Source organism: Panthera uncia, chromosome X, assembly GCF_023721935.1.
Source record: "Panthera uncia isolate 11264 chromosome X, Puncia_PCG_1.0, whole genome shotgun sequence".
Classification (NCBI taxonomy): Eukaryota; Metazoa; Chordata; class Mammalia; order Carnivora; family Felidae; genus Panthera; species Panthera uncia.
This window is the reverse complement of record NC_064817.1, coordinates 10,405,850-10,430,948: the sequence shown is the minus strand read 5'-3', so window position 1 is coordinate 10,430,948 and position 25,099 is coordinate 10,405,850. Positions and strand designations below refer to the sequence as shown.

At 40.1% G+C, this 25,099-nt stretch overlaps 1 protein-coding gene across 2 annotated transcripts in view; it reads right to left on the bottom strand.

Moving 5' to 3' along the window:
* Window positions 1-25,099, bottom strand: part of GLRA2 (glycine receptor alpha 2) — a 183,464-nt gene that overhangs the window by 33,811 nt on the left and 124,554 nt on the right. For both annotated transcript variants that reach the window (XM_049643470.1, XM_049643469.1), the window contains exon 8: window positions 1,784-1,933. In XM_049643470.1, coding sequence (XP_049499427.1) covers window positions 1,784-1,933 — 150 coding nt within the window. The remainder of the gene's footprint in view (window positions 1-1,783; window positions 1,934-25,099) is intronic.

Here is a 25,099-nt window from a genome sequence, read left to right as displayed (position 1 = left end):
AATACGACTCACTTGGGCCTCTTGTGAAAAGTCCTAATTTGTAGTGACCTCCCCTTGCAGACTGTGATTCATAGGTTTGGGAATCTGTGCAAGAACTTGTACTTTTAACAAGTGTTCCACATGATTCTGATGATGAGGGAAGCTACAGATACAGCCTAAGAATCTTCCACATGGCGTTCCAAGGCGGTCCTACCAATTATTCAGAATTGGGAAGCATGATGAAACCCATTTTCCATCTCTGCTCTAGGAGACTATGCTGTCAGCGGCCATCTACTATGCTAAGCCAGGGAATTCTGGGAATACAGTTTACGGGCTGAATCCTCACATTCCAGTAATTTCCTGGGTGGTGCAAGTGCCACTTTGTGCTAGACTCCTGTAGGTGAGGTTGAAGAAATGGTTATCATCCACACGGAGGTGAGGAGGAGAAAATTGAGAAAGGCTTGGTGTTCAACAACGTAGAGCAAGAGCATATGTGTGTGTGTTTCCCTGGGCTGTGGTAGGACAAACTATTCCTAAGAGGTAAAGAAGAGAAATGGGGCAACCAGCCAGATACCAGTCCAGAGTATGTGGAGGAAAGGTTTTGGTAGATGAGGTCAGGATTCTCTGAGCTCGTACACATACAAACTCCTCAACGTGACCAACATCTAAGTTACAACAAATGTTTAGCTTTGAATCTGGGTATTTGGAAGCCTTAAGATTGACACTGAAACGTTTTTGGTTTAATAGCAGGTTTAATTTCTCAAATCTGAGGGGAACAGGTTTTGAAAACTCTCTCTCATTTCCTGTATGTAAAATTTTAACTCCAGTTAAAATTCAGTTCTCTAGCGAAGATTATATGGGCACTAGCATTCTCCATAGCAAGGGGCATGTTTCTCTCCCAGAATGTGACACACAAAATAAGCACGAGCCTTCTGGTGTCCTGTATGAAATTAGATTATAAACCAGAGTGACGCTTCTCCAACGTTTCCACACACTGAAATGACCTGGGGGGAGTTTCAGAAATCCTGACTCCTGTGCCCCATCCCAAGACTGGGATTTAATTGGTATGGGGTGTGACCACGGTTTGGGATTTTTGAAAGACCCCCTCCCCTCCAGGCTATTCTCATGTCCCTCTACTACACCTCTACTGTACCAGCAACTTTGGGAACCACTAGAGCTAATGATTTTGAGCCATATATTTGAAACCGCAAACCTCTGGATAAAGTGTAAAATTTGGGTTCATGCGTTAAAGTTTAAGTCGAGACAATGAGGTCAGTTTGATTGGATTTATCAAGATGTGCCCAACATGGGTCAGGGCCTTATTTACATGAAACCAGAGCAATTGAAGAAAAAGTCAAGGCAGCTATGTCCCCAAAGTCACATACACACAAATTATTAATATTTAAAACAACAGGATTTTAAAGCAATTTTGTCAAATTGAGCATCTCCAATTAGAGTTGCCAGATCAAACACAGGGCCCCCAGTGAAATCTTAAATGCAGATAAACAGTTTATTAATACAAGTATCTCTGATGTAGTATTTGGGGCATATATATACCAAATGCTATTTGTTTATCTAAAATTCAGGTTTAACTGCATGTCCTGTGTTTTTATTTGCTAAATGTGACAACCCTGCCCTCATTTTAAAGGACTCACCAGAGCAATAATTCAGTAGAGTAGGGCAAATCAGGACAAAAATTAACCTTAGCTTCTTGCTCACTATGTATTCTATTTTCTGAATGACACTGCCTGGCTAACTACCTCAAGCTCTACCTGACTTTGTCTGCGCCAAGGGTCAACTGTACCTTATTCTGCCTCTTCTGTCTTCTCCGGAGCCGCAGGAACTCCTTGTGTTGCCTGGAGACAAAGTTCACTGCTGCATATTCCAATAAGGCAGCAAACACAAACAGAAGGCACACCGCCATCCAGATGTCAATCGCTTTGACATAGGAGACCTGAAAGAGAGAGAGGAGGGGGGCCACCGTGAAAACTTGTGGGGAAATCAAGTTCCTAATGTTGTGAGAGGCAGAATACCTCATTTTCCTTCATCAAGGATTTTCTGTCCTTTCCTTAACAGAGTGCTTAAGGGGCGCCTGAGTGGCTCAAGTCCGACTTCAGCTCAGGTCATGATCTCACGGTTCGTGGGTTCAAGCCCCACGTCAGACTGTGCTGACAGCTCAGAGCCTGGAGCCTGCTTTGGATTCTATGTTTCCCTCTCTCTCTGCCCTTCCCCTACTTGCTTACTGTCTCTGTTTCTCTGTCTCTGTCTCTCTCTCTCTCAAAAATAAACATTAAAAAAAATTGTTTTAAAGAGAGTGCTTAAGCATTTTCCATTCCACTTTGCAGATTCTGGGCCAAGCAGTGAAAGTGACATGCCCCTGGCCCCAGGCCCTTGTTCCTTCGCTCTCAGTATAGCCCATCTGCTTCGGTCACCTCATCCCTGAGACCAGCTCTGAAGAGCACCACAAGAATTTGCTTAATGAAAAAAAAAGAAAAAACAAACTTTTGAAATTGCTTATTTCCTTCTATTTTTTTCTTAATATTTAAAAACTAGTATAATTAAGGTAATTCCAAAACCTTGATGAGAAATAGGCTATGTATGGCTTTGGGCCCTTCAAAAACCAGTTTGTAATTTCCATCCCTCGATTGATCCTGACATGAAAGCACATTTCTAAATGGTTAAAACTGTCACAATTCAAGAATATTCGACCCAAATAAAATATCAGGGCTCTAGTCTTAGGACAGTATCTGGTTAAAAAGGAAACTTTAAAACACTTCATTGGTTGGTCGGGTGTTTAGTATATTTTAAAATTTGAGAAAGCAGGTTCTGAAAGCAAATAGTTTTTACTTGGAATGGAAAGTGCCCTTTATCTCACTTCCAATTATTTTTTAAAGATAACTAGATGGTGTTGTAACCTATTAGACCCCAGACTACAAAGTCTTATCAAACTGCTAGCTGAACGTGTACCATTGAATGTGTAGCTCTAGTTTTTAAATAGGGTTTCCAATTTTTTTGATACGGACACTGAGTGTTTACCAGCCTGTATTGTAAGCATTTTCCCTGTATTAATTTTGTAGCCACTACAACAACTATATTACCCCCGTTTCCTTTTTTTTTTATGTTTACTTTTGAGAGAGTCACAGTGTGAGCTGGGGAAAGACAGAGAGAGAGGGAGACACAGAATCCAAAGCAGGCTCCATCCAGGCTCTGAGCTGTCAGCACAGAGCCCGACGCGGGGCTTGAACTCACAAGCAGTGAGTGAGATCATGACTTGAGCCGAAGTCGGACCTTAACCAACTGAGCCACCCAGGCACCCCTTACCCCCATTTTCTGATGAGGAAACTGGAATACAGAGAGGTTAAATTATTACCCACGGTCGCAAAGCGAATTAAAGGAAAGAACTAAGATTGGAATCGGAGGTACGCCTGGGTGGTTCAGTCAGTTAAGTGTCTGACTCTTGGTTTCCGCTCCAGTCATGATCTCATGGTTTCATGAGTTTGAGCCCTGCATCAGGCTCTGCACTGGCAGTATGGAGCCTGTGTGGGATTCTCTCTCTCTCCCTCTCTCTGCCCCTCCCCCACTCCTGCAGTCTCTGTTTCTCTCGAAAGAAATAAACTTTAAAAAAAGAAAAAAGATTGGAATTGAATCCCAGTATGACTAGTGGATTTCCTTTCCACACACACACAAACACACTACTAGGATTATACCAGTGCAGTTTGTGTCTTACATTTCTCTTTGTCCTTTTTAGTGAGCATTTCTTACATCATTTAACTTTCTTCTTTTTTTTTACTTTTATTTTTTATTTTTAAAAATTTACATCCAAATTAGTTAGCATATAGTGAAACAATGATTTCAGGAGTAGGTTCCTTAATGCCCCTTACCCATTTAGCCGATCCCCCCTCCCACACCCTCTCCAGTAACCCTCAGTTTGTTCTCCATATTTATGAGTCTCTTCTGTTTTGTCCTCTTCCCTGTTTTTATATTATTTTTGTTTCCCTTACCTTATGTTCATCTGTTTTGTCTCTTAAAGTCCTCATACGAGTGAAGTCCTATGATTTTTGTCTTTCTCTGACTGACTAATTTCACTTAGCATAATACCCTCCAGTTCCATCCATGTAGTTGCAAATGGCAAGATTTCATTCTTTTTGATTGCCGAGGAATACTCCATATACATACATATATATATATATATATATATATATATATATATATATATATACACACCACATCTCTTTATCCATTCATCCATCAATGGACATTTGGGCTCTTTCCATACTTTGGCTATTGTTGATAGTTCATTTAACTTTCTTCTAAAGTGTGCTTGCATAATAGTTCATACCATGATTAATCATTCTGTATTATAGGACATATAGGTGATTTATAGTTCTGTTTTTTGCTATGGTAAATTTTGAGGCTATGAACATTCTTCTCCCAAAATATTTGGCTGTATCTCTGATTCTTTATCAGACCAATTTTTAAAGTGGGATTATGGAAGTAAATGATATGAAAATAGACTTCTAACTTAAAGTTAGTAGCAACACAGCCGGTGTAAAAACAGAGGCTTTATAACTTTGTCAAATTGTTTAACCTCTTTCTGCCTCCTGTCCTCGTCGGTATAATAGGGACAATAATAGTTATCTCAGAGTTATGTGGATAAAATCACTTAATATATGCAAAGTGCTTAGAATAGTATCTGGCACAGAAGAAGTGCTATATAAATGTTTATAATTATCTGTCTACATAAAGGTGTGACTTTGTTAACGGAGCAATTTTGGAAGAGACAGAAAAATCAAGGAAAATAAAAATCACCCATAATTCTAATATATTCCAATTATTATTATAATTTTTTTGAGAGGGCGTACATGTGCATGCTAGTGGGGGAGGGGCAGAGGGAGCAGGAGAAAGAGAATCCCAAGCAGGCTACACCCCAGTCTGACACTGGGCTCAGTCTCACAACTGTGAGATCATGACCTGAGCCAAAATCAAGAGTCTGACACTTAACCGACTGAGCCACCCAGGCGCCCCTCCAATGATGATTTTAAGGTTACCGCCTGCTTTACACTATTTGTCTCCGTCAACCTGAACTACTGGTCAGTCCCACATACAGTGTGACAAAATGGTCCAGCGCTTTGTCATCTCTAGTGATTTGAATCTATAACCCTTCCCACCTAGGATGCCTATTCCCATTCTTTCTGATTTACAGACTCCTCAGAATCCTTCAGGACTTGACTAAGATGCCGGCTTACCTGGGAAGCCTCCCCAACCTTCCTACTTTCTCCCATCTGGGTTAGGAGCCACTTTTCTTTGCTCTCTCATCATCCTCTATTGAGCCTGTCTGTTCCTTCTCACTCCATGAACTTCCGACCCCACCACTGGACCATAAACTTTTTTTTTGGACAGGCTCTGTGTATTATTAATCTTTGTATCACCAGCACAGGACCTGGCAAATAATGAGTAAGCATTAGATACATGGGATGGATGGAGAAATCAATGATTGAATGACAAAAGGAATGAAGAAATTATCTGGCCATCTTTCCATCTTTGTATTAAATTTCAGCAGTTTTGTGCTGTATAACATTACCCATAGTTGCATGTATTGGATATTTCTAGGAGTGGACTGTTAGTGCATTTTAATTCTCTCAGCACACTTAGCATGCCTGGAATGTTTCTTCCCTTAATAAGCAGTCATTTTTCTTGTATTTTCTCTTCTGGAGCAATCCTGTTCCCTTGTAATAATAGAACATTACCAATCACAGCATTCCCCAGTTATATATTATTCAGAAGGCCCGTAAATGTTTTAAGACCCAATAATGAGAGGAATTTGTCAGTGCCTGAGATATGTCCGTACCAAGAGCTAAGTCCAATAGAGCTGACCATCATTCCTCCCCTTCCTGGTGTTTATAGCATTTAGTAATTTGTAAACCTTTTTCCCGTCTCGTTCCGGCCACCAGCAGGCCAAGCACGTATTTGGCTTCTTTTATAGCTGCTCATAAATGAGTCCTTTCAGTCTCTTAATCATTTTGGTTAGCCTCTGAGTCTCCTCCAAATCATGAACATCTTTCCAACATTGAAGTGCCGGCATTAAATAAATGCATTATTCACACAGATTTAGAAGGTGTTGTGAGACATCTATTACATATGATGTGATGTCCCTCGGTGCTGACCTCTGAGGATTGAAATGCCTTTTTGTTGCTTTTACCCAGCTCTGATGTCAGATTCTCTCTCTTTGGCTGCTCATCTCTAGATGTTGTTAGCACACATCTTCCCCTGTCACATTCTTTTTATGATTCTTGGGCTTACATGATTGCTTCCTGAGCTACTTTAGTACAATCTTGCAAAAAATAGTTTTCAAAGGTAATTAAGTTCTCAAAATGCTATTATGACTCACTGAGTTGGTATCTTTCCAAGCATATTTAATTCAGAAAAATAAACATTGAGGGCCTACTACGTGGAAGCCTCTGTTATAGGTGCTGGTGGGAGGTGGGGAAGAAGATCCAAGGATAATTAAGGTATATATTGATACTTCCCAAATTACACTTTAGAGGACCCTGTTCACACTGCGCCAGGAAGCATCATTCCCATATGTCAGGGAACAGCAAATTATGGCCTATGGATCAAATCTGGCCCACCACATGCCAAGTTCTTATGAATTCCATTTCCTTTTCTTGGGACACCAGTGAGATAAGATTTGCCAGTCCAGTAGGATCCCCAGTGGAAAGTGGGCAGGAGTGATATATGCCACTTTGGGGCCTCTAGGAGACCCAGGGCCACCCATTCTACAGTGGAGCATAGTTTGAGAAATAAACTTTCATTGTATTGCGCCACAGAGATTTAAGGGTTTTGTTTTTCCAACACTCCCAAATCCATCTTTCAGTCCTGACCTCTCACCTCTCGTTCCTGTGCTAATTCTAAAATGCCTACAGTTAGTGTTTGCAAAATCAAACTCATTAAATGCCCCTCCTTCCCTTTCATCTCATTCGAATCTTTCTTCCCACTGGCTTACAGAGTTTCACCATTGGTTCTTTCCTTGCCTTAATCTCTAGTATTCAATCTGTTGTAAAAGGTCACCATTTCTTTCTGCAAAGCACCCTTGGGTTTACCCTTTTCTCTCTGTTTTAAAGATGTCACTACAACCCTGGCCATCAACACTTAAACCTGGTTATTATAACTTGCTGACGGAGCCCCCCTCCCTGTATTCAGTTCTTCCCCATGGCACTTTATCCTTTTGCTTCTGCAAGATTAAATTTAAAACGCCAATTTCATTTTGCAACACATCTGCTTAAGAACTGCCGAGGCTGCCTATTACAGGCTCTAGTATCCAAGATCTCGCACAGCATGTGTCCACCCTAGTTAATCAATCTTATTCCACTCTTTCCTAACGTGAACGTTGTACTTTGTTTAAGCAATTCTGCTTACACCTGAGGGAGCCAAGTCCATTCCTACTGAGAATCCCAGTGGTTCATAAATGGGTGTGATTTTGCACCCCAGGGGGGCATGTGGCAATGTCTGGAGATATTTTGGGTTGTCACAACCAGGGGGAGGTGCTACTGGTGTCTCGAAGGTTGAGGTCAGAAATGCTGCTAGATGTCCTAGAATGTACAGGGTAACCCCCACAATGAAGAATTATCCAACACAAAATGTCGATTACTCTGAAGCTGATAAACTCTGCGATGGAGAAAGCAAAAACTCCCCAAACCCAGGTATTTATATCTAGTCCAGTGGTTCTCAACTGGGGGTGATGTTGTTCTGAGAAGACATTTGGCAATGTCCAAAGATGTTTTTCGTTCTCCCCACTGGAGAGTGCGGTTTTGCCACTGGCTTCTAGTGGACAGAGGCCCAGAAAACTGCTGTAAATGCCCAGCAATGCATAGGACCATCTCCATGGGGCACCTGGGTGGCTCAGTCGGTTAAGCATCTGACTCTTGATTTCTGCTCAGGTCATGATCTCGCCGCGTGAGTTCGAGCCCCGTATCGGGCTTTGCACTGACAGTTGAGAGCCTCCTTGGGATTCTCTGTCTCTCTCTGTCTCTCTCTGTCTCTCTCTCTCTTTCTGCCCCTCCCCCCTGCTCACACACCGTCCCTCTAAAAAGTAAATAAATAAACTTAAACCAACGGCCATCCCCATAACCAAGAATTATGCAGCCCCCAATGTTAATAGTGTTAAGGTTGAGAACACCTAGTCTATATATTTCTCCCAGCATAGAAATTCTTCCTGCTATTCCTCTACTTGTTTATTTCCAGATAATTCCTCAAGGAGTAGCTCAAATTCCATCTCCAGGGTGATTCTTTTTCTGCCTATTGTAGTCAACAGTGGTCTTGCCCATCTTTAGAATTTTTGTTATACACTTAAGGTTAATAAGATCATACGGTTTAGTCTTTGCTTCATGTATGCATGTTTTATCCACCCAACTAAAGTATATGATACTGGAGGATAAAGACCCAGTAATGTCTTTTGTATCTACGCCACCCAGGACAAGCCTTTGAGCATGTAGTAAGTGCCCCATAGTTTCTGTTGATGGATGAGTTATCCAAGCTGTATATAAATTCAAATTCCTTTCACAATCCATGCTTTATATGAAGGATCAGCTACCAGAATAAAACAAGGACAACACAAACTGAAAAAAAATTAGCTTTGGTCTTTATAGGTGATGATATCCAGATTACTCTTTATTTGCACTAAGGGAAAGAAGAATATGTATTATTCTCATGACTTCACAATTTATGTAGTTGGCAAATCTATCTGGTGAAAAGATAGAGCCAGTCAAGTAGGTTAGGTTTTCATGGCACTAAGTAAACGTTTATCTGACATTTGAACACATCAGTTAGATGGTGGAGTTTACCTGATTGCTCACTTGTTTTGGCATCGCATTGACCTTTCTTTGATGTATTTTGCCTCAATGTTCTTTTCAACACTGTCTTGGAATTTTTTGAGTTAATTTTTTTATTATATCCTCAGATCAGTTTCAAAATGCAAAATCAAGCCATGAACTCATTTACTTTAGTCCCATACTTTGTTTTGTTCATTTTCAAAAACATCACCATATTCCCTGTCATGAGGCTGGTTGTTTAGGAGTTGGGCCATTTTCTACCCAGGGTTTAGCCTCAGCACAGAGGAGTGAATCATCATTGTATGAGGATTGCCTTGCTGTCCTTACAGCTTGGATGCCCTCTCCATCCTCTGTGGGCAAGTCACGCTCATCTGACAATTTGTCAACAAAAACATATCCACATTCTCAGCTTCTGGGCTGACCTCAGAAAGCTGTGACATTTCTCCGGCAGACAACCAAGGAGGGCTAGTTATGAACACATATGGAGGAAAGAAGCTCTCTACAGGAGAGAAAAGATGACTACGATCAGCCAAGTAGTATTTCTTTAATAGAAAAGAGACAAAATGGACTCCTAGAGCAATCTCAAAATACTAAGATATTTTTCTTTCTTTAAGTGGAATGGTCTCCCACAGCCACCTGCTTGAGTCGATGTTTATTCGCAAACTGTACATACAAACTGTTGCTAAACCAGAAAAGAAGCTTTTCTGCTCTGTACAGTACAGTTTCTTCTTATCTAATTTAGAAAGCAGATTTTTAATTAACCCTGGTTAATGCAGCTGTTGAAATGGAGGCTACCTGTTGGTCACAGTAGCCTGACTTGTGCTTTCATTACATGGAAGAGAAGCCTTTGGTAACGCCAATGAACTTGTCTTTTATTCAGTGCCGTGAAGTATACCACCACTCTCTCCATCCCCATTTTATGGGGGAGAAAATAATTTTATTAAATGCGTGTCCACATCTGATACAGCTAGTGATCAACAATAGTGGAAATGAGAATTTTGGCTTTGATATTCTGTCTTGACTCTTACCTATATTCAGTCATATAAAAATATCATCAGAAAAAATATAGGCATTCAAATTAATCCTAGTACCAAAGATTCATGGTGTTATACAATTTTATCTTTATAACTTCGCTGCCAAGTTGCCATTCTTATGGCCCAATTAAAGAGCTCACCTCTGCCGTTGAATGCCAGGAAAATCAGATTTCCTTGGCAGAGAGGGATGGTGGCAGCATTGAGCACCTGGCCCATCCCAGCGTCACCACCCCACCCCATTTTCTCTCCATGTCTCATGCTCTTGTTGGGTTCTGGGTAAAATATGGAGTAAACTCTTGTGAATGTGCTGTTTGTAGAAACGGCCATTGGGTGGCAGTGCCTCCAAGCCTGGTATCCGCAGGAGGCAACTAGTTACAAATGGTACTCCTTAAATCACCAAACTTTCCTAAGGACAGGACCTGAACAACCTTCAGGGACCAGTTAGCGCGTTGGGTGGCACACAGGCCTAGAGAGCTGATATCGTGCCCAAGGGTGAGTCAGTTTCTCTCCCTTATGGTGCTCAGAGAAACAGTTCAAAGTAGCTGGCCAAAGCAGGCCAACTTCCTGCATAAGTTGTTGTGGATGGAGAGGCTGGGAGAAGGGTAGACATGGAAGCCCCAGAATATACAAGGAGTATTAGATGATATCCACTGTTAGAGGCACCAAAGGGACACCCTGCAGGAAGGCACCCCCGAGTCTCTCAGCCTTCTGCAAATGTAGGCATCTGGGGAGGATGCCAAGGTGAGGAGGGAGTGGCATCTGGAGGAAAGGGAGGAAGCCAGGGGAGGGGGTGTCGTCTTCCCTGTGCTTGCGTTTGCACTTGCCTCCTTACATTATCAGCTCAAGGGCAGAAATACTCATTTCTCCCAGAGTCAGTTTTCTGCAGCCGCACCCTCAGTGATGAAACAAGTGCAGTATATTCTCAAAGAAGGGCAGAAATGAGAAGGGAGTGGGAGTCAGGAGCAAATTGCCCAATAGTGTAAAAAACAACCCCAATGAAGAAAAGAGCCAATTGGATTATCTCAGTATAAGAAAGACAACCACCAGCTTTTGGGGGGATAATGAGATGATCCTCCACTTAACAGATATTTGTGTGGTCACTGTGGGGGGGGGGGTAGGGAGAGAGAGAGAGAGATTGGGGGAGAATATGAAGATGGAAAAGAAAGAAAGAAAAGAAACAGCCAGGCCAATTCAGGATTTGAATTCTTGCTGAACAGCCAATGAACTTGGGGGAATTACTTAACCTTTTAAAACCTCAGTTTCCTTGGGGCGCCTGGGTGGCTCAGTTGGTTGAGTGTCCGACTTTGGCTCAGGTCATGATCTCACGGGTCATGGACTCGGGCCCCGCATCGGGCCCTGTGCTGACAGCTCAGAGCCTGGAGCCTGCTTCGGATTCTGTGTCTACTTCTCTTTTTGCTGCTCCCCCACTCGTTTGCACGCTGTCTCTCTCGTTCTCTCACTCAAAGATATTTAAATTTTTTTTTAAATAAAAAACGAAAGACCTCAGTTTCCTCCTATTGAAGTAAGGGCTCAAGGATTCCACTGTCATGGGATCACTGAAGGATTGAATGAGACACTTTATGTAAATCTTAACGCTCATTTGGCAGATTGCAGACCCTCGGTCACATTGGTTTGCCAGGGATGAGCTCCTGAAGACATCATGTAATTCAAAACTTGCATAATTCAAGGCAATTTTCCCTGGAGGAATGAATGTAAAGGAGAATTTGTTGTATTTCATGTTCTGTGCGTGCATGAAGACTTTATTAGTATTTTTACATGGCCCTATTTCAAATTCACATCAGCTAAGTTCACATGAAACGGAACGTCATTGCAGCGAGCACAACGGATGTGTCGTGACGGAGGTCAAGAGAGCTGATAGATGCTGTTACAAACAACAAACCCCTGCCACCATCAACAAAGAGCTTGCAACACCAGGACTCCAGGAGTTCCCTCAACTCTAAATATAAGAAAACTTGAGTTTACTCATCAACTGCCGGAATCACGCAGCGGAAGTGTGCTTGGACTGCGCCTCACCTCCACCTGGCTTGACTCCATGCTCACTGACCCCTGTGGGAGCCTCCCTCTCTGGGGAGTGAATCAGGAGAATTACTCCCGGATGATGATTTCACCGGATGACAACATCTGATGTGGAAGAGAGCTGAAAAAGTGCCCACAGTGGGCCGGGCGAGTAAGAAATGGCAGCACAGTCACGCCCGCAGCCGCAGAGATACTATGAAAATAAATGTTTAAAGATGAAAGCTAACCACCCTGGTTGTGATTTGCTTTCTCAGTCAGCAGTTAGTGCTGTTTCCACTTCTTTATTTATTCCCTTACCCACCCCACCCAGCTTCAAATTTCATACTTGTGAGCAAGGAAGGAGAAGGAGGAGCAGTTAAATAAAACAGTCCTTGGGGCACCTGTGTGGCTCAGTCGGGTAACTGTCTGACTCTTGGTTTCTGCTCATGATCTCGCGGTTCATGAGTTCGAGCCCCACATCAGGCTCTGTGCCAACAGATTCTCTCTCTCTCTCTCCCTCTCCCTCTGCCACAAAATAAAAATTTAAAACAAAGAAAACCCTGTCCATTCTTGTCCTTTGGACTAAGGCTGAGTGAAAGGCCTTGAAATGATGGCTGTGACTTATAGTGATGATAAAGATTTTCTCCTGCTTTCTATCTTGTTTCCCAGGGAGGAGGCTTGATGGGGGAAGGAGTATGGAAAAGCTGAGGCATCCCAACCTCCTAGACTGGGCTTGGTGGCTTATGATTTCCAAGTTGGCAGTGCTCCCTAGAGTAGGATGAGGAGGTCAGATTAGAAAGGCAGCATTGGCCAAAATTCTCAGGCTGACCATTTCTGAAACTTAGAACCTTGGAGTGAGTGGGTAGGCCGGCGCTGAATGTGTGCAGGCTTTTTCACCCTCCCACCGCAATCATGATGGTATACCCCTGACTGAGGCCAACTTCTGAGATGATCTGTAAGTAAGATAGCTGGGGAATGGGTGATTCTGGGCTACAAAATGGTGGCGGTCTGAGGGGCCCGGTTCAACCTGCTATTATAGAGAAGCCTAGAATCTTTTGATGACTTCAGGGTACAAAGAGACTTCTCCCTGTGCTGGGCTTGCCCACTTAAATCCTTTGAGCACTGGGATGCTACATCCTGGGAATAAGAACAAGTGTCCTTTTGCTGGAGGGACAAAAACTGTTTCACAGGTGAGGACATAGTGTGAGATGATAACTGAATGGCAGAGTCGGTGCTAGGTGAGAAGTTCACCACCCAACTCCTGACTTCTGGCCTGCTTTAGCGTTGGCTTTGTACTTGAATGTGAGCTCACAGTGGAGGCAGCAGGCCAGTGAGGATGTCTCCATGATAGAACCTTGACAGAAACCTTCCCTTCTTGGCTTGAGACTCTGGGCACATGAGTGCCTTGTGCGTGCTCATCTAAAGCTCCTGAAGCCAATCAGCTACCTAGTGTTTCATGCCATTCGATGTAAAACTGAAATGGAAAAATTCCAGGCCCCCGTCAACTTCCAGCTTACATGTGGGGAGGAGAAAACAAGAAAAGGAGCTCCAGGTCAAGGAGAGGTTGAGAATTAACTATACAAAAGCTACTGGCTGGGCTAGTGATCTCACTTTTTGTTTCTGTAAATTACCAAAGAGCTGGCCTCCACTGTATCTATTTCCTGTAGCTTCGCAGCATTTCGATGCAAGTCAGCTCCATGCCTTTCTCCTCACCACAAAAGCCAGAAGCACAAATCACCGCTAATAATTAGATACTTATTTGCAATAGATACTAGCCTGCAGGAGTCTGTTGGTAATTAAAAAGAAATCCTACAGCCTCTTGAATAAAATGACAAAAATAGATATGCAAGCTCTTTGAAGAAATAAAAGTCCCTGCCATCAGGGAGCATTATTATTATATTTCAATATGGAAATGTACAGACTAGTAAAAACAATAAATTGTAAATGTGAAAAGATTTTGGTAGAACTCATTGAGCACACCAGTTTGTAATATATCAGTTGTATATATCTGCTTCAGAGAGTTATGATCAATCTCAGTCCCTTGGTGGAAATCAATCCTGTAGGATTATATATAAAAAAAAGAGGAGGCAGCGGGGCTGTGATGGAGAGAGCAGTGAGAAGCTGCCGGGTATGTGCGTTTTGGCTTTGCCACTGTCTGGCTTTGACCATATCATTTCACCTTCCTGGGCCTCAGATTCCTTCTTGGAAATAGAAAAGGCTTAGAGGATCATCTTTACAGTTTCTGCTATTCTATAATTCTGTGGCCCACAGGAAAGAGAAAGTGAGGAGAGAGAAAACCAAGTCAATAGGAGGATGGGTTTCCAGTCTCAAGGTACCGACCCTCTGCTCTGCTCTTACCACCTTCAGTGTCTTCCAATCATGCATACTCGTTGAGCTCTTTTGTGCCATGCAGAACTTGCCTAAAATGGTGAATCCCTTGCTTAGAAACAGATTGCGGTGATGGACAATATTTACATGTGTAAGACGTGTGGAGCAGATGCACTGAATTCACCTCCAAATTCAGTGGGAACGTCTCCTGTAAATGGTCAGCAACTTACCTCAAGCCCCTGAACCTCTGTGCTTTTCTGCCTGAGAGATTTTTCTGGCCCTTAAATAACTTCTACTTGCATACAAGGAAGCGTAGAACATTCCTCAGGGGTAGCCCTCAACCACGGAGGAATGGGTGTTGAGTTGGTAGATGAAGACCCCAGATTTCCCATTATTGGTGGGACAAGTCCAGTGAAAACTCTGTGTGGTTTTTCAGAGGACCCCCACCAGGGCTGAACCCCCGTTGCTCTCCATGGGTAACCAACTCAGTAATATGCTTTATTGTCTTTTCTCCTTTCCTTGTTTGTGCTCCCTACTCCTCACTTGTCCTTCCTGAGACCACCTCCCAAATGAACTCTCTGCATCCAAATACTTGTTACAAGGTCCACAGTTTACTGAAACAAATGGCCCCAACCTAAAATTAGATCAGGGAAACCTGGCACAAATACGATGCCTGCCATATCAGGCACCATTTAGAACCAGGATGGCAAATGAACCACACCTCCTCCTGAAAATTCCTTTCTTATTGACAAAAGCCCAATATCTAGCTGGTTTTCTCATCATCAATAAGAGTGGGGTGTCAGCGTGGTTCAAAAACCAATCTGGAGAGTATCAAATCAATTTTGGATCTATATTACCCATATCATTTAACACCTATCACTTCCCTTTTCGTTCTACACAGCTAGTTTTGAACTGATCAAATCAGAATTGTGTATCTATAACAGAAACTAATATTTTCTACCTAATAACATGCAAGAGTTATTTGGCATATACCAACGCTCTTGGGGTTAGGGAAATCATGAGAGCACCTTATTTGTAGAAACAGTCTGTTCCATGCTAGGTATGATGTTTGTTAGGGAGACTGAGTCACAGCTATATTTTGAGCCTATAAGGATGTGCATATTATAAAGGTACAGATTACTCCTGTTGACAGGACATCAATTTTAAAATGCTAACATTACGGTAAAAAAAAAACAGTGGAGACTTAGTTTTAATAGTGTGTAGGCATCCTTCTAAAATGATTCTTGCCTCCTGGTATTATAACGCTTCCTCTTGACTATGGGCTGGACCTAGAAACTTGCTTCTAACAAATATGGCAAAAGTGATGGGATGTCACTTTCACAATTAGGTTATAAAAGACTTCCATGTTGCTTGAACTTTCTTTCTTGCTGGCATGCTCTCTCTGGCTCTTTTCATGTGCTTGCCTTGGTGGAGAGGGCTCCCTGGCAAGGAACTGAAGGTGGCAGTCAGCCAACAGTCAGTGAGGAACTGAGGCCTCTGTCCAACAGCCCAGGAGGAACTGACTCCTGCCACCAACCACGTGAGTTGTCTTGGAATTGGATCCTTCTCTAGTTGGGCCTTCATGTGAGACTGCAGTCCTAGTTGACACCTTGATTTTAGCCTCCTGAGAGACCCTGAAACAGATGTCCCAGCTAAGTTTTGCCTGGATTCCTGATCCATAGAAAGTAAAGATTAAAATGTTGTTTAAGCTGCTAAGTGTGGAGGGTAGGGGGAGTAATCTGTTACGTAGTGGTAGTTACCTAATACATGGTGTCTTTAGGAAAGAGCAGGAAGGAAAAGAGAGAAGGAAAGGGAGAGAGATAAGTTATTTACTTTGGGCCTCACAAAGGCAGAATTCGGTAAGATTTTATTGTTTAGTTTTGGACTTTTTAAAGAGGAAAGTTTAGTTAAAAATAATACCCAGGGTATCTGGAAGGATATAATTAATCAGTGTAAGAGAACAAGAAGTGAATACATTCATTTTAAATCTATTCATTCAAGTAGGCTCCCTGCTTGAACATATATAAAATAGCTATTCAGAATCAATTTGCCTTTGCTGAAGTCCAAGGGTCAGCAGACTACTGCCCATGGGTTAAATCTGTTCTGCTGTTTTCCTTTGTAAATAAAGTTTAATTAGAATGCAGCCATATCCATTCATTTGCATACTGTGTGTGGGTCTCGAGTTACTACTTATAATGGTAGAGTTGAGTGGTTGCAACAGCTCTTATAGCTCAGAATGTCCAATATATTTACTATGTAGCCCTTAACAGAAAAGAATTTTGTCATGAATTCCTGATCTAATCATATATTGTAATTCAAGCTAAACACTATCCAGGGTAGTCTGAGTTAATAAATGTTCTCTGTGTCTTGATCAACATAGAAAGCAAAACTAGATAATTCATACTCAAACATTCCATGTTAAGGGTTGTTGTTTTTTTTTTCTGGGATCACTTCAATTCTCATCTCAACTTCTTGTTGGTATTGTGTATACAGATATAGGGTCCCAAAATGAGCTGCACATTTTTGGCAGTCAGTCAACAAATCCTTCTAAACTGTTCAGTAGATGATGGCCATGCATTCTATCAGTGCTTTGTTGGCATGGTGGTAAAACCCATTTGCGCCAGTGTTTGACTTTGAGGGTCTAAATCAGGCCTTGCATCTTTCTACCTGTATACTTTGCATAAGGTACTTAATCACTCTGTGCCTCAGATATCTCAGCTGAAAAATGGAGACAAGAATGAAGCTGATCTCTTAGGTTTGCTATAACAATTGAGATATACATGAAATAAGGGAGTAGTGCTTACACTGGGGCCTGGTACTTTGTAAACGCTCAAACATGTTAACTCTGATCATCACGGTGGAGCTGACCTCTTGTACTCCCATCCTGCCATCAGAGTCAACGCCTTGAGTACTGCAAATTAGTTAGATTAATTAATAGTTTCATCCAATTTAGGATCTTCATTAAAATTAAATGTGGGAGTCCGTCTCGTGTGACTTCTTCCCGGATGGAAGTACTTGTGAGATTTTGGTCAACAGCTGGATCTTGAAATCCATGTGAGTGGCTAATTTTCCTGCCACTATTCTTGTTTTAGAATTACCCTTTGGCCTGAAATGGCTCAGTTTTACCTTTAAATCCCCAACTGTTTATTTTTAGAAAACCAGGCAAAATTATTCTCGTGGAATTTAGATAAACAGGATGCAAACTGTATACTTGCTCAAATGCTCTTTAGAGATTCATTGATGCTCCTATAATTCATAATTGAATTTGATCTTTTCCATAAGCTTTTGTTGAGCTTCTTCCAATATTATGACTCATGGTAATATTGCAGGCATTTCAGAGCAATATTATGAAAGTACTAAATTCATGTAATTTTGCCCAGTTTTCTCTAATATTCTGAAGCATATTATCACCATGAACAATTATTATTATGTATTTAAATAGCATACATTGATCTTTCAAAAATACTTCAATATATAATTTATTCTATCTCCTCCTACCATAGTTGTACAGATACTGAGGTCAGAGAACTTGAGAGATCTCCCTGATATCAAAGAGCCAGTCAAGAGCAAAGCCAGGCCTGGAGCATGATTCTTGGTCCAGTCTTATTTCCACTGCGACATCACATACTCATCCTAGTTTTAACACTTGGAATATTTTTATTGTACTCTAAGTCTTTCTAACACTTAATTGAAATATTTGATTAATCAGAATGCTTCCTACAATACCCTTTTCCAGGGGATTTATGCCTAAATGGAAAGGGTTTGGCCCAAATGGTGTCTTAGACTCTTCCTTATTCTTTTGTCTTTGCTCAGTGATAACAAACAGATTTTTGTGTTATTCACTGTTCAGATATTCGTACCATGCCCCAGTCGTGTGGATAGTCAGGGACTAACTGTACTACCCCCTCCCCCAATTTGAGGATTTATCAAGTTCAATATTTGCCTTGCTTGTCCTTACTAATTCTCCAGTGGTGACTGAGGTTATTTAGAGTAATTTGCCAAGATTAGATGACAGAACACCAATCATAGAATTTTAGAGCTGAGACAACTTTCTAGATGAGCTCACTGAATTCCCTCATTTTTCAGATGAGAAGAGGAAATGAAAAGGGCAAGATTGTGTATGGCTGCCTGCTTTAAACTATGCTGATTCCATGCATTCTGAAAGCATAATTATGCATGGATGTGGAGGTGTCATTCAGAAGAGATAAACAGCAACTAACTCAAGATGTACTTGGATTAGCAGGCTCCCATTTGGGGATGAACATATGTCCTGAAAAACTAAGTTATAGAGTCAATTACAACTCATTGCCGATTACTTTAATAAAATCAGTACTTAACTGAGACTGGCCTAATTGGCTGGAATTTACATTGCAGAAGGGAAAAAAGGACTGAGGAGGTTTCAGAATGTTGGAACTAGATCAGTCATATGAGATTAGTGACTTCATCAAAGCTGACTAAAGAATACGAATAGAAAATGCCGGTGATGAACACTGGCCACTGTGCCATTTTTTCTGATGTAGTTGGGCTGATAGCATGCTACTGACCACATCTGTGTACCAATAGTGGAGGCTGCTAATGTCTGATTGGGAATCATAGGACTTGTTTAGAGTGTTACCTACTTGCCAGACACCTTTAGTCTATCCTTAATATTTTCTTCCCAGTATCTCGCTCCCTCTCCCTAGTCATCTTCTCTAAGAGAATTCTAACGGGAAAGCTATGGAGATACTCATCCGTTCATTCAACAAATGATCCTGAGGATCTTCTAGGAACCAAGGGCTGTCAGGTCTTGAGGATATAACAGTGTACAACACACGCTTCCTGTGTTTGAGGACCTTAGATGTGTTGATGAGTAAATAAGCGGTTATGATACAGGGTAAGAATTGTGAAAATAGCTAGAAGTATAGGTGCTAGATGAACAGAAAAGTAAGAAGCCCATCTGGGCTTAGGGTGTGCATGGTTTGAAAACCCGTGTCAGAGGAAATGTCTGGTGAGTCGAAGCAAGCACGAATGGAAGACCTAATAACATAATTAATGAGGAAGATCTGACGTTTTCTGAACTCTCTAAATAAAGAATATGCCTTCTTTCCCATAGAATGTTCACAAAAATCAGTCATGTACTAGACTGCAAAGACAATCTTGACAAATTTCAGAAATTCAAATAGTACAGCAAGCATTTTTTCATAATATGGCAAAACTAGAAATAAGCAACAAAAACAAGAACAATGAAATCCAGAAAATAAGAAGACCTTTCTTTTTGGGGTAAAATGTATTTCTCTTAATCCTTAAACCATGGAGGAAATATAAATTGAAACTGCATAGTGTCTAGAAAATAGTAAGAAAATATGTATTGTAATTTATAAGGCTTATCTAGGGCAGTACTCAGAATGATATTTATGTTTAATATTGTATCAGTAAACAAAATAGACTAAAGGAAAGTAGAAGGAAGTAATTACAAGTTGTCTTTGATAAGCAGGAATTAATGAGGAAAAGGAAATTATTTGAAAAATAATTACAATGAAAAACCAGCTTTTTAAATACTAAAACAAGATAAACTGCTTGCTAGACCAATCAAAAAAGAGAAAATAGAATTTCTTATTTTATTTGGTTATAACAGCAAAAAAACTGAAAAAGAAAATTAAGACCACTAAGAAGACTACTTTATTCAACTTAAACATATTTTGAAACCTGGATGAAATGGATGATTAGTAGAAAAATATGATTTACTGAAACTGATTCCAGAAGAAATATTTTAAAAATCTAAGTAGACCTGGGGCACCTGGGTGGCTCAGTTGGTTAAGTGATTGACTCTTGATTTCAGCTCAGGTCCTGATCTCACGATTGTGAGATCAAGCCCCGCATCAAGCTCTGTGCTGCGCATGGAAACTGCTTAAGATTCTCTCTCCCTCTGCCCCTCACCACCCCCCGCCTGTCTAAAAAATAAAATAAAAATAAAAATCTAAGTAGACTATTTTCCTAGAAGAAATAGAGACATTTGTTCAAGGGCTCCCTTTTTTCAGCATATAGATAACATGATTTCTCTCCTTACATAAATTAATATGAAGTACTTTAGCAATAGATTTTCTTATAGCAACTTATCAGTACATTCTTTAATAAATCCCATTTGGTTATAACTTATTTTTTAATGCCTTGCTGAATTGTTTGCCCATGGACTTATTACATCCATTTTTCTAAGTAAGTCTTGTCTATAGTTGTTGTGTGTGTGTGTATGTGTGTGTGTATGTGTGTGTGTATGTGTGTGTGTGGAATTGGAGAATTTTGTATCACTGTTTGCTTTATGACTTAGAAGTTTCTTTTTCATACATGAGGTTCTGGAGTAGACAAAACAGATTAGAATTATTCTCTTTCAAGGTATATCAGAAATCCTGTAGGAAGCCATCTGGGCCTGGAATCTAACGTGAGAAATTATAAGGTCATCTTCTGATATGCTAAACAGATATTTGTACAATTCAACATACATTCTTGATAAAATAGTCAATAATATTAATTTGGAAACTATGTATGCAAAAGCCAGAACTATGTTTAACGGGGGAGACACTAGTAGAATTACAACTAGTGTCAGGAACAAAGCAGGGGTGCCCACATTACCATTATCATGCGATATTGTACTAGAAGTAGACATTAAGGCAATTAGGCAAAAGAACTTCACTAGGGGTATAAAAATTAGAAAGGAGATGGTAATAAACTACTTGTGAATGATATAACAATCTACCTGGAAAACCCAAGAGAATGAACTGAAAAGTCTACAAGTGGTAAAAGCATTCACTAAGGTAGTAAAGTACAAAATTAATATATAGGAATCAAAACCTCTTATTCATATAAGGGTGTAATAAAATAACTTATTCACCATAGCAATAGAAAAAGAATAGATGTCTATAAATACACTTAGGAAATAGGCAGGAACACAAAAGTTAATTTAGTAATCAAAAGACATTCCATGTACTTGCATCAGAAGGCTCGATACCATTTCAGTTTTAATCTTTTATAGATTAAATTTTTAACTGTAAAATGTTCCTGAGAAATATGTGAAATGTTTACTTGTTGAGAGGGATACAAACCTAGGAAGTGGGCCTGTGGAAGATGTCGTCAGGGAAGACTTATTTTTAGTCCCTTATATGGGCATTTATGTAAATGTATTGCCTGTTCATAAAATGAAATAAACATTTTTATAGATCACGTGCAACTAAACCTCTAAAGCCTGAACATTCATATACATTTTGTTTCGGCCCTGGAATTCTTACCAGGATCATTTCTCTATTTTTTTATCATTTATATCTGAAACACAGTTTTTGAAACTGAGTTAGCTTAAGTGAATTGTGTTGCTCATCTTTCTGTGTAGTAATATAGAACCTGAAGTTAATGTGAAAAATATGCAATCAAGTCATACCTACCCCTTTAAGTAAAACTGTCTTATTGATCATGAGTTTTCATTAATAAGTCTTTGTGTGTGTGTGTGTGTGTGTGTGTGTGTGTGTGTGTGGTGTATACATGAGTGTGTGTTTTGTTCTTCATGAATTTTAAAGAGACAGATCTTAGAATGTGTAATTCATCTTCATTTATCACAAGTCAACAAAAAGAATTATAGTGACAAACTAGGGAGTATTCAGAGAAATAATAAATCCCAGATGTCCTCGCATTTCAGTTCTATCCACATAACTATTCCACCCCCTTTGTCAAATATAATCTGGAAATTAAAAGTGATAAAATATTCATATTAGTATCACATTTATCTAGATAGAGTTGCAAGTTTTAATAAATCATAGGCTTGAGATCTTATTCAGATAAAAAATTAAGTGATTTGTGAAAATATACTGAATTCTTAGACTGGATGGTATTGACAAATCTATTTTAAAATTAAGCTTTAGCTTCCCTCTCTGTTTTTATCTTATATAAGGGGCTTTTTTTTTAGTGTTTATTTTTGAGATAGGGAGCATGAGCTGAGGTGGGGCAGAGAGAGAGGGAGACAGAGGATGGGAAGCAGGCTCCACACTGACAGCACAGAGCCCGATGCGGGGCTCGAACTCACAAACCGCGAGATCATGACCTGAGCCGAAGTCAGCCGCTTAACCCTTAACCGACTGACCCACCCAGGCTCCCCTGGGACTCTTAAAGAACAAACTGAGGGCTGCTGGAGGGGAGGTGGATGGGGGTATGGGCTAAGCAGGTGATGGGCATTAAGGAGGGCACTTGTGGAGATGAACACTGGTGTTATATGTAAGTGATAAATCACTAAATTCTGCTCCTGAAACCAATACTACATTATATGTTAGCTAACTTGAATTTAAATAAATAAAAAAATTTTTTTAATTTAGTTTTAGCAAAATTATCTACTTTCTAGAGTTTATTATATTTCTCTTGGCATAGTTTTCAACTACAGAATTTTTCCCAGATGGATGAATTTTCCTGCCCTTTTTCTTTGGAATTCAATTTCTCTGATCATCCAGCTTGTTCAGAAATTAACAACTCTTCTTTGATCAACCGAGTCATTCTTTCATATCAAAAATAACAAGAATTAGGACTTCCAATGCATTTATTGTCTTCATACAAGTAAAATGATGGTAATGACTGCATACTGCCAAGTTTGAAGGTCATATGTGATCTTTTACTGTGGTACCCACTTGAGCATTGCTTCCTAGATACTATTAAAGGTAAAGAAAATAATTTGAGGTCTTCCCTTTTCCACAGAAGGAAAATATTCCTTTCTCAAAGTGTATAAGTTGGTCTCATTAAAGTATTTGTCCATTTACTTATTCATTCATTCACGTAGCATCTTTGAATATCAGTAAAATGCAGTGTTATCCCTTGTGCTCCTGGTACCGTATTAAGGGCTAGAGATAAAAAGATGAATGAGAAAGGGTCCTGCCATCAAAGAATATATAGTCTAGCATGTTAATCTATACTATATATAATCAATGAAATTTGCATCTCTAGCTAGAACCTTCTATTAACTCCACACTTGAGTATGTAATGTTAACTCAGTAACTCTACTTTGATGTGTAATGGACATCTATACTAACCTGCTCTGAAATCTTTCCCATGGCCATATTACTTGGTAACTCCATCCTAGTTGCTATGCTAAAAAATTTAACTACTTTTTTTCCCATTTAAATCCCATATCCAATCCATCAGGAAGTTCTGTTAGCTCTATTTCAATATACATCTAGCAGAATGCAGCCATTTCTTGTCTCCACTGCAAGCCACTGGTCTCACTCTCCACCATCTCTCATTTGAATGACTACAGTAGCCTCCCAACTAGTAGTATTCCTGCTCCCTTGTTCTCCCAGAATCTCTCATCAACAAAGTAGCTGCAGTAAACTTTTGAAAACATGAATCGTATCACATTTCTTCCCGGTTTAAAAAGTTCCGTTGCCCATATTTCACTTAGAACGTCAGCTGAAATGCTTGCAGTGGTTTAGCAAGGACCTACATGGTACCATCCATCATAGTTACTTTGACCGCATCTACTAATTTCCCCTTTATTCTCTACTTCAGACACACTGTCCTCTTTGTTCTCACCTGAGAGTCTTCACACTGACTGGTCCCTGTGCCTGGAATGCTCTTTCCTAGATTCCTATGTGCCTTTCTCCTCATTTCATTCAGTCTTTGCTCAATATCCTCTTCTCAATGAGGAGAAGTGTTGAGGAAAAGTCTACTCTGCCAACACTATTTAAAATTGTATCCTTCCATTTGTACACTCAGTCTCCCATCAGCTTTTTTTAAATCCCACAGAATATCTCTCCTTCTAAAATACTGTATAATTTACTTACTTATTATATATGTTATTTATTATCTGTCTCCTCTTGCTGCAATGTAATGTATAAAAGCATGGGGGGGGCAGTCTTGTTCACTAATAAATCCCAAGAGAATCTGGCATATAGTAGATACTCCATAAATACTTCTTGAATGAATTTACCGAGTGAAAACATTGGCCAGAACCCAATTTGCAACAAATAAATTCATTGAATGACCAATTTACCATATTTAACAAATTTATCAAGTTATCAAATTACCTTAAAAGTATTTGTGGTGAATTGGCCTATCTCCAGCTAACTGTTAGATGTGCTATAAGGTGTTCTTTTAGAGCAGGGGTCAGCAAACATTTTCTGCAAAGGGTCATATAGTTAGTAATTATTTTAGATTTTGCATTCTCTGTCACAGCTACTCAATTCTGCCTTTGTAGTGCAAAATCAGCTGTAGAAACTATGTAAATGAATGACAGTGCCTACATTCCAATAGAACTTTATTTATAAAAACAGATAGCTGGATTTGGCCCATAGGCCACAACTTGCTGACCTCTGTTTTAGAGGCCACTGGAGCCCTTAAGGGAGATTGAAGGGCTTAGGCCATGTACCCAGTGTCTGGTCTGGCTAAGCTTCGGGGCTTTTATCTATTCAGACGGGATTCAAATTCTGGATCTGTATTTATTTACGCTATCAGATTGGGTGAATGAATTACACCTCCTTTTTTCCATCTTAAAGTGGCAAAAACTGTCATTATTTGCAGACAATATGATACTATATATAGAAAATTCTAAAGATTCCACCAAAAAACTACTAGAATAGTAGTAATAAATGAATTCGATAAAGTGATAGGATACAAAATTAATACCCAGCATTTGGTAGCATTTCTATACACTAACAATGAAATTGCAGAAAGAGAAATTTAAAAAAAACAGCATCTACATTCGCATCAAAAGTAATAAAATACCTAGGAATAAACTTAACCAAAGCAGTGAAAGTCCTGCTCTGAAAACTGTAAAACACTGATGAAAGAAATTGAAGACGACACAAACAAATGGAAAGATACTCCATGCTCATGGATCGGAAGAATAAATATTGTTAAAGTGTCCATATCACCCAGAGAAATGTAACAATTCATTGCAGTCCCTATCAAAAT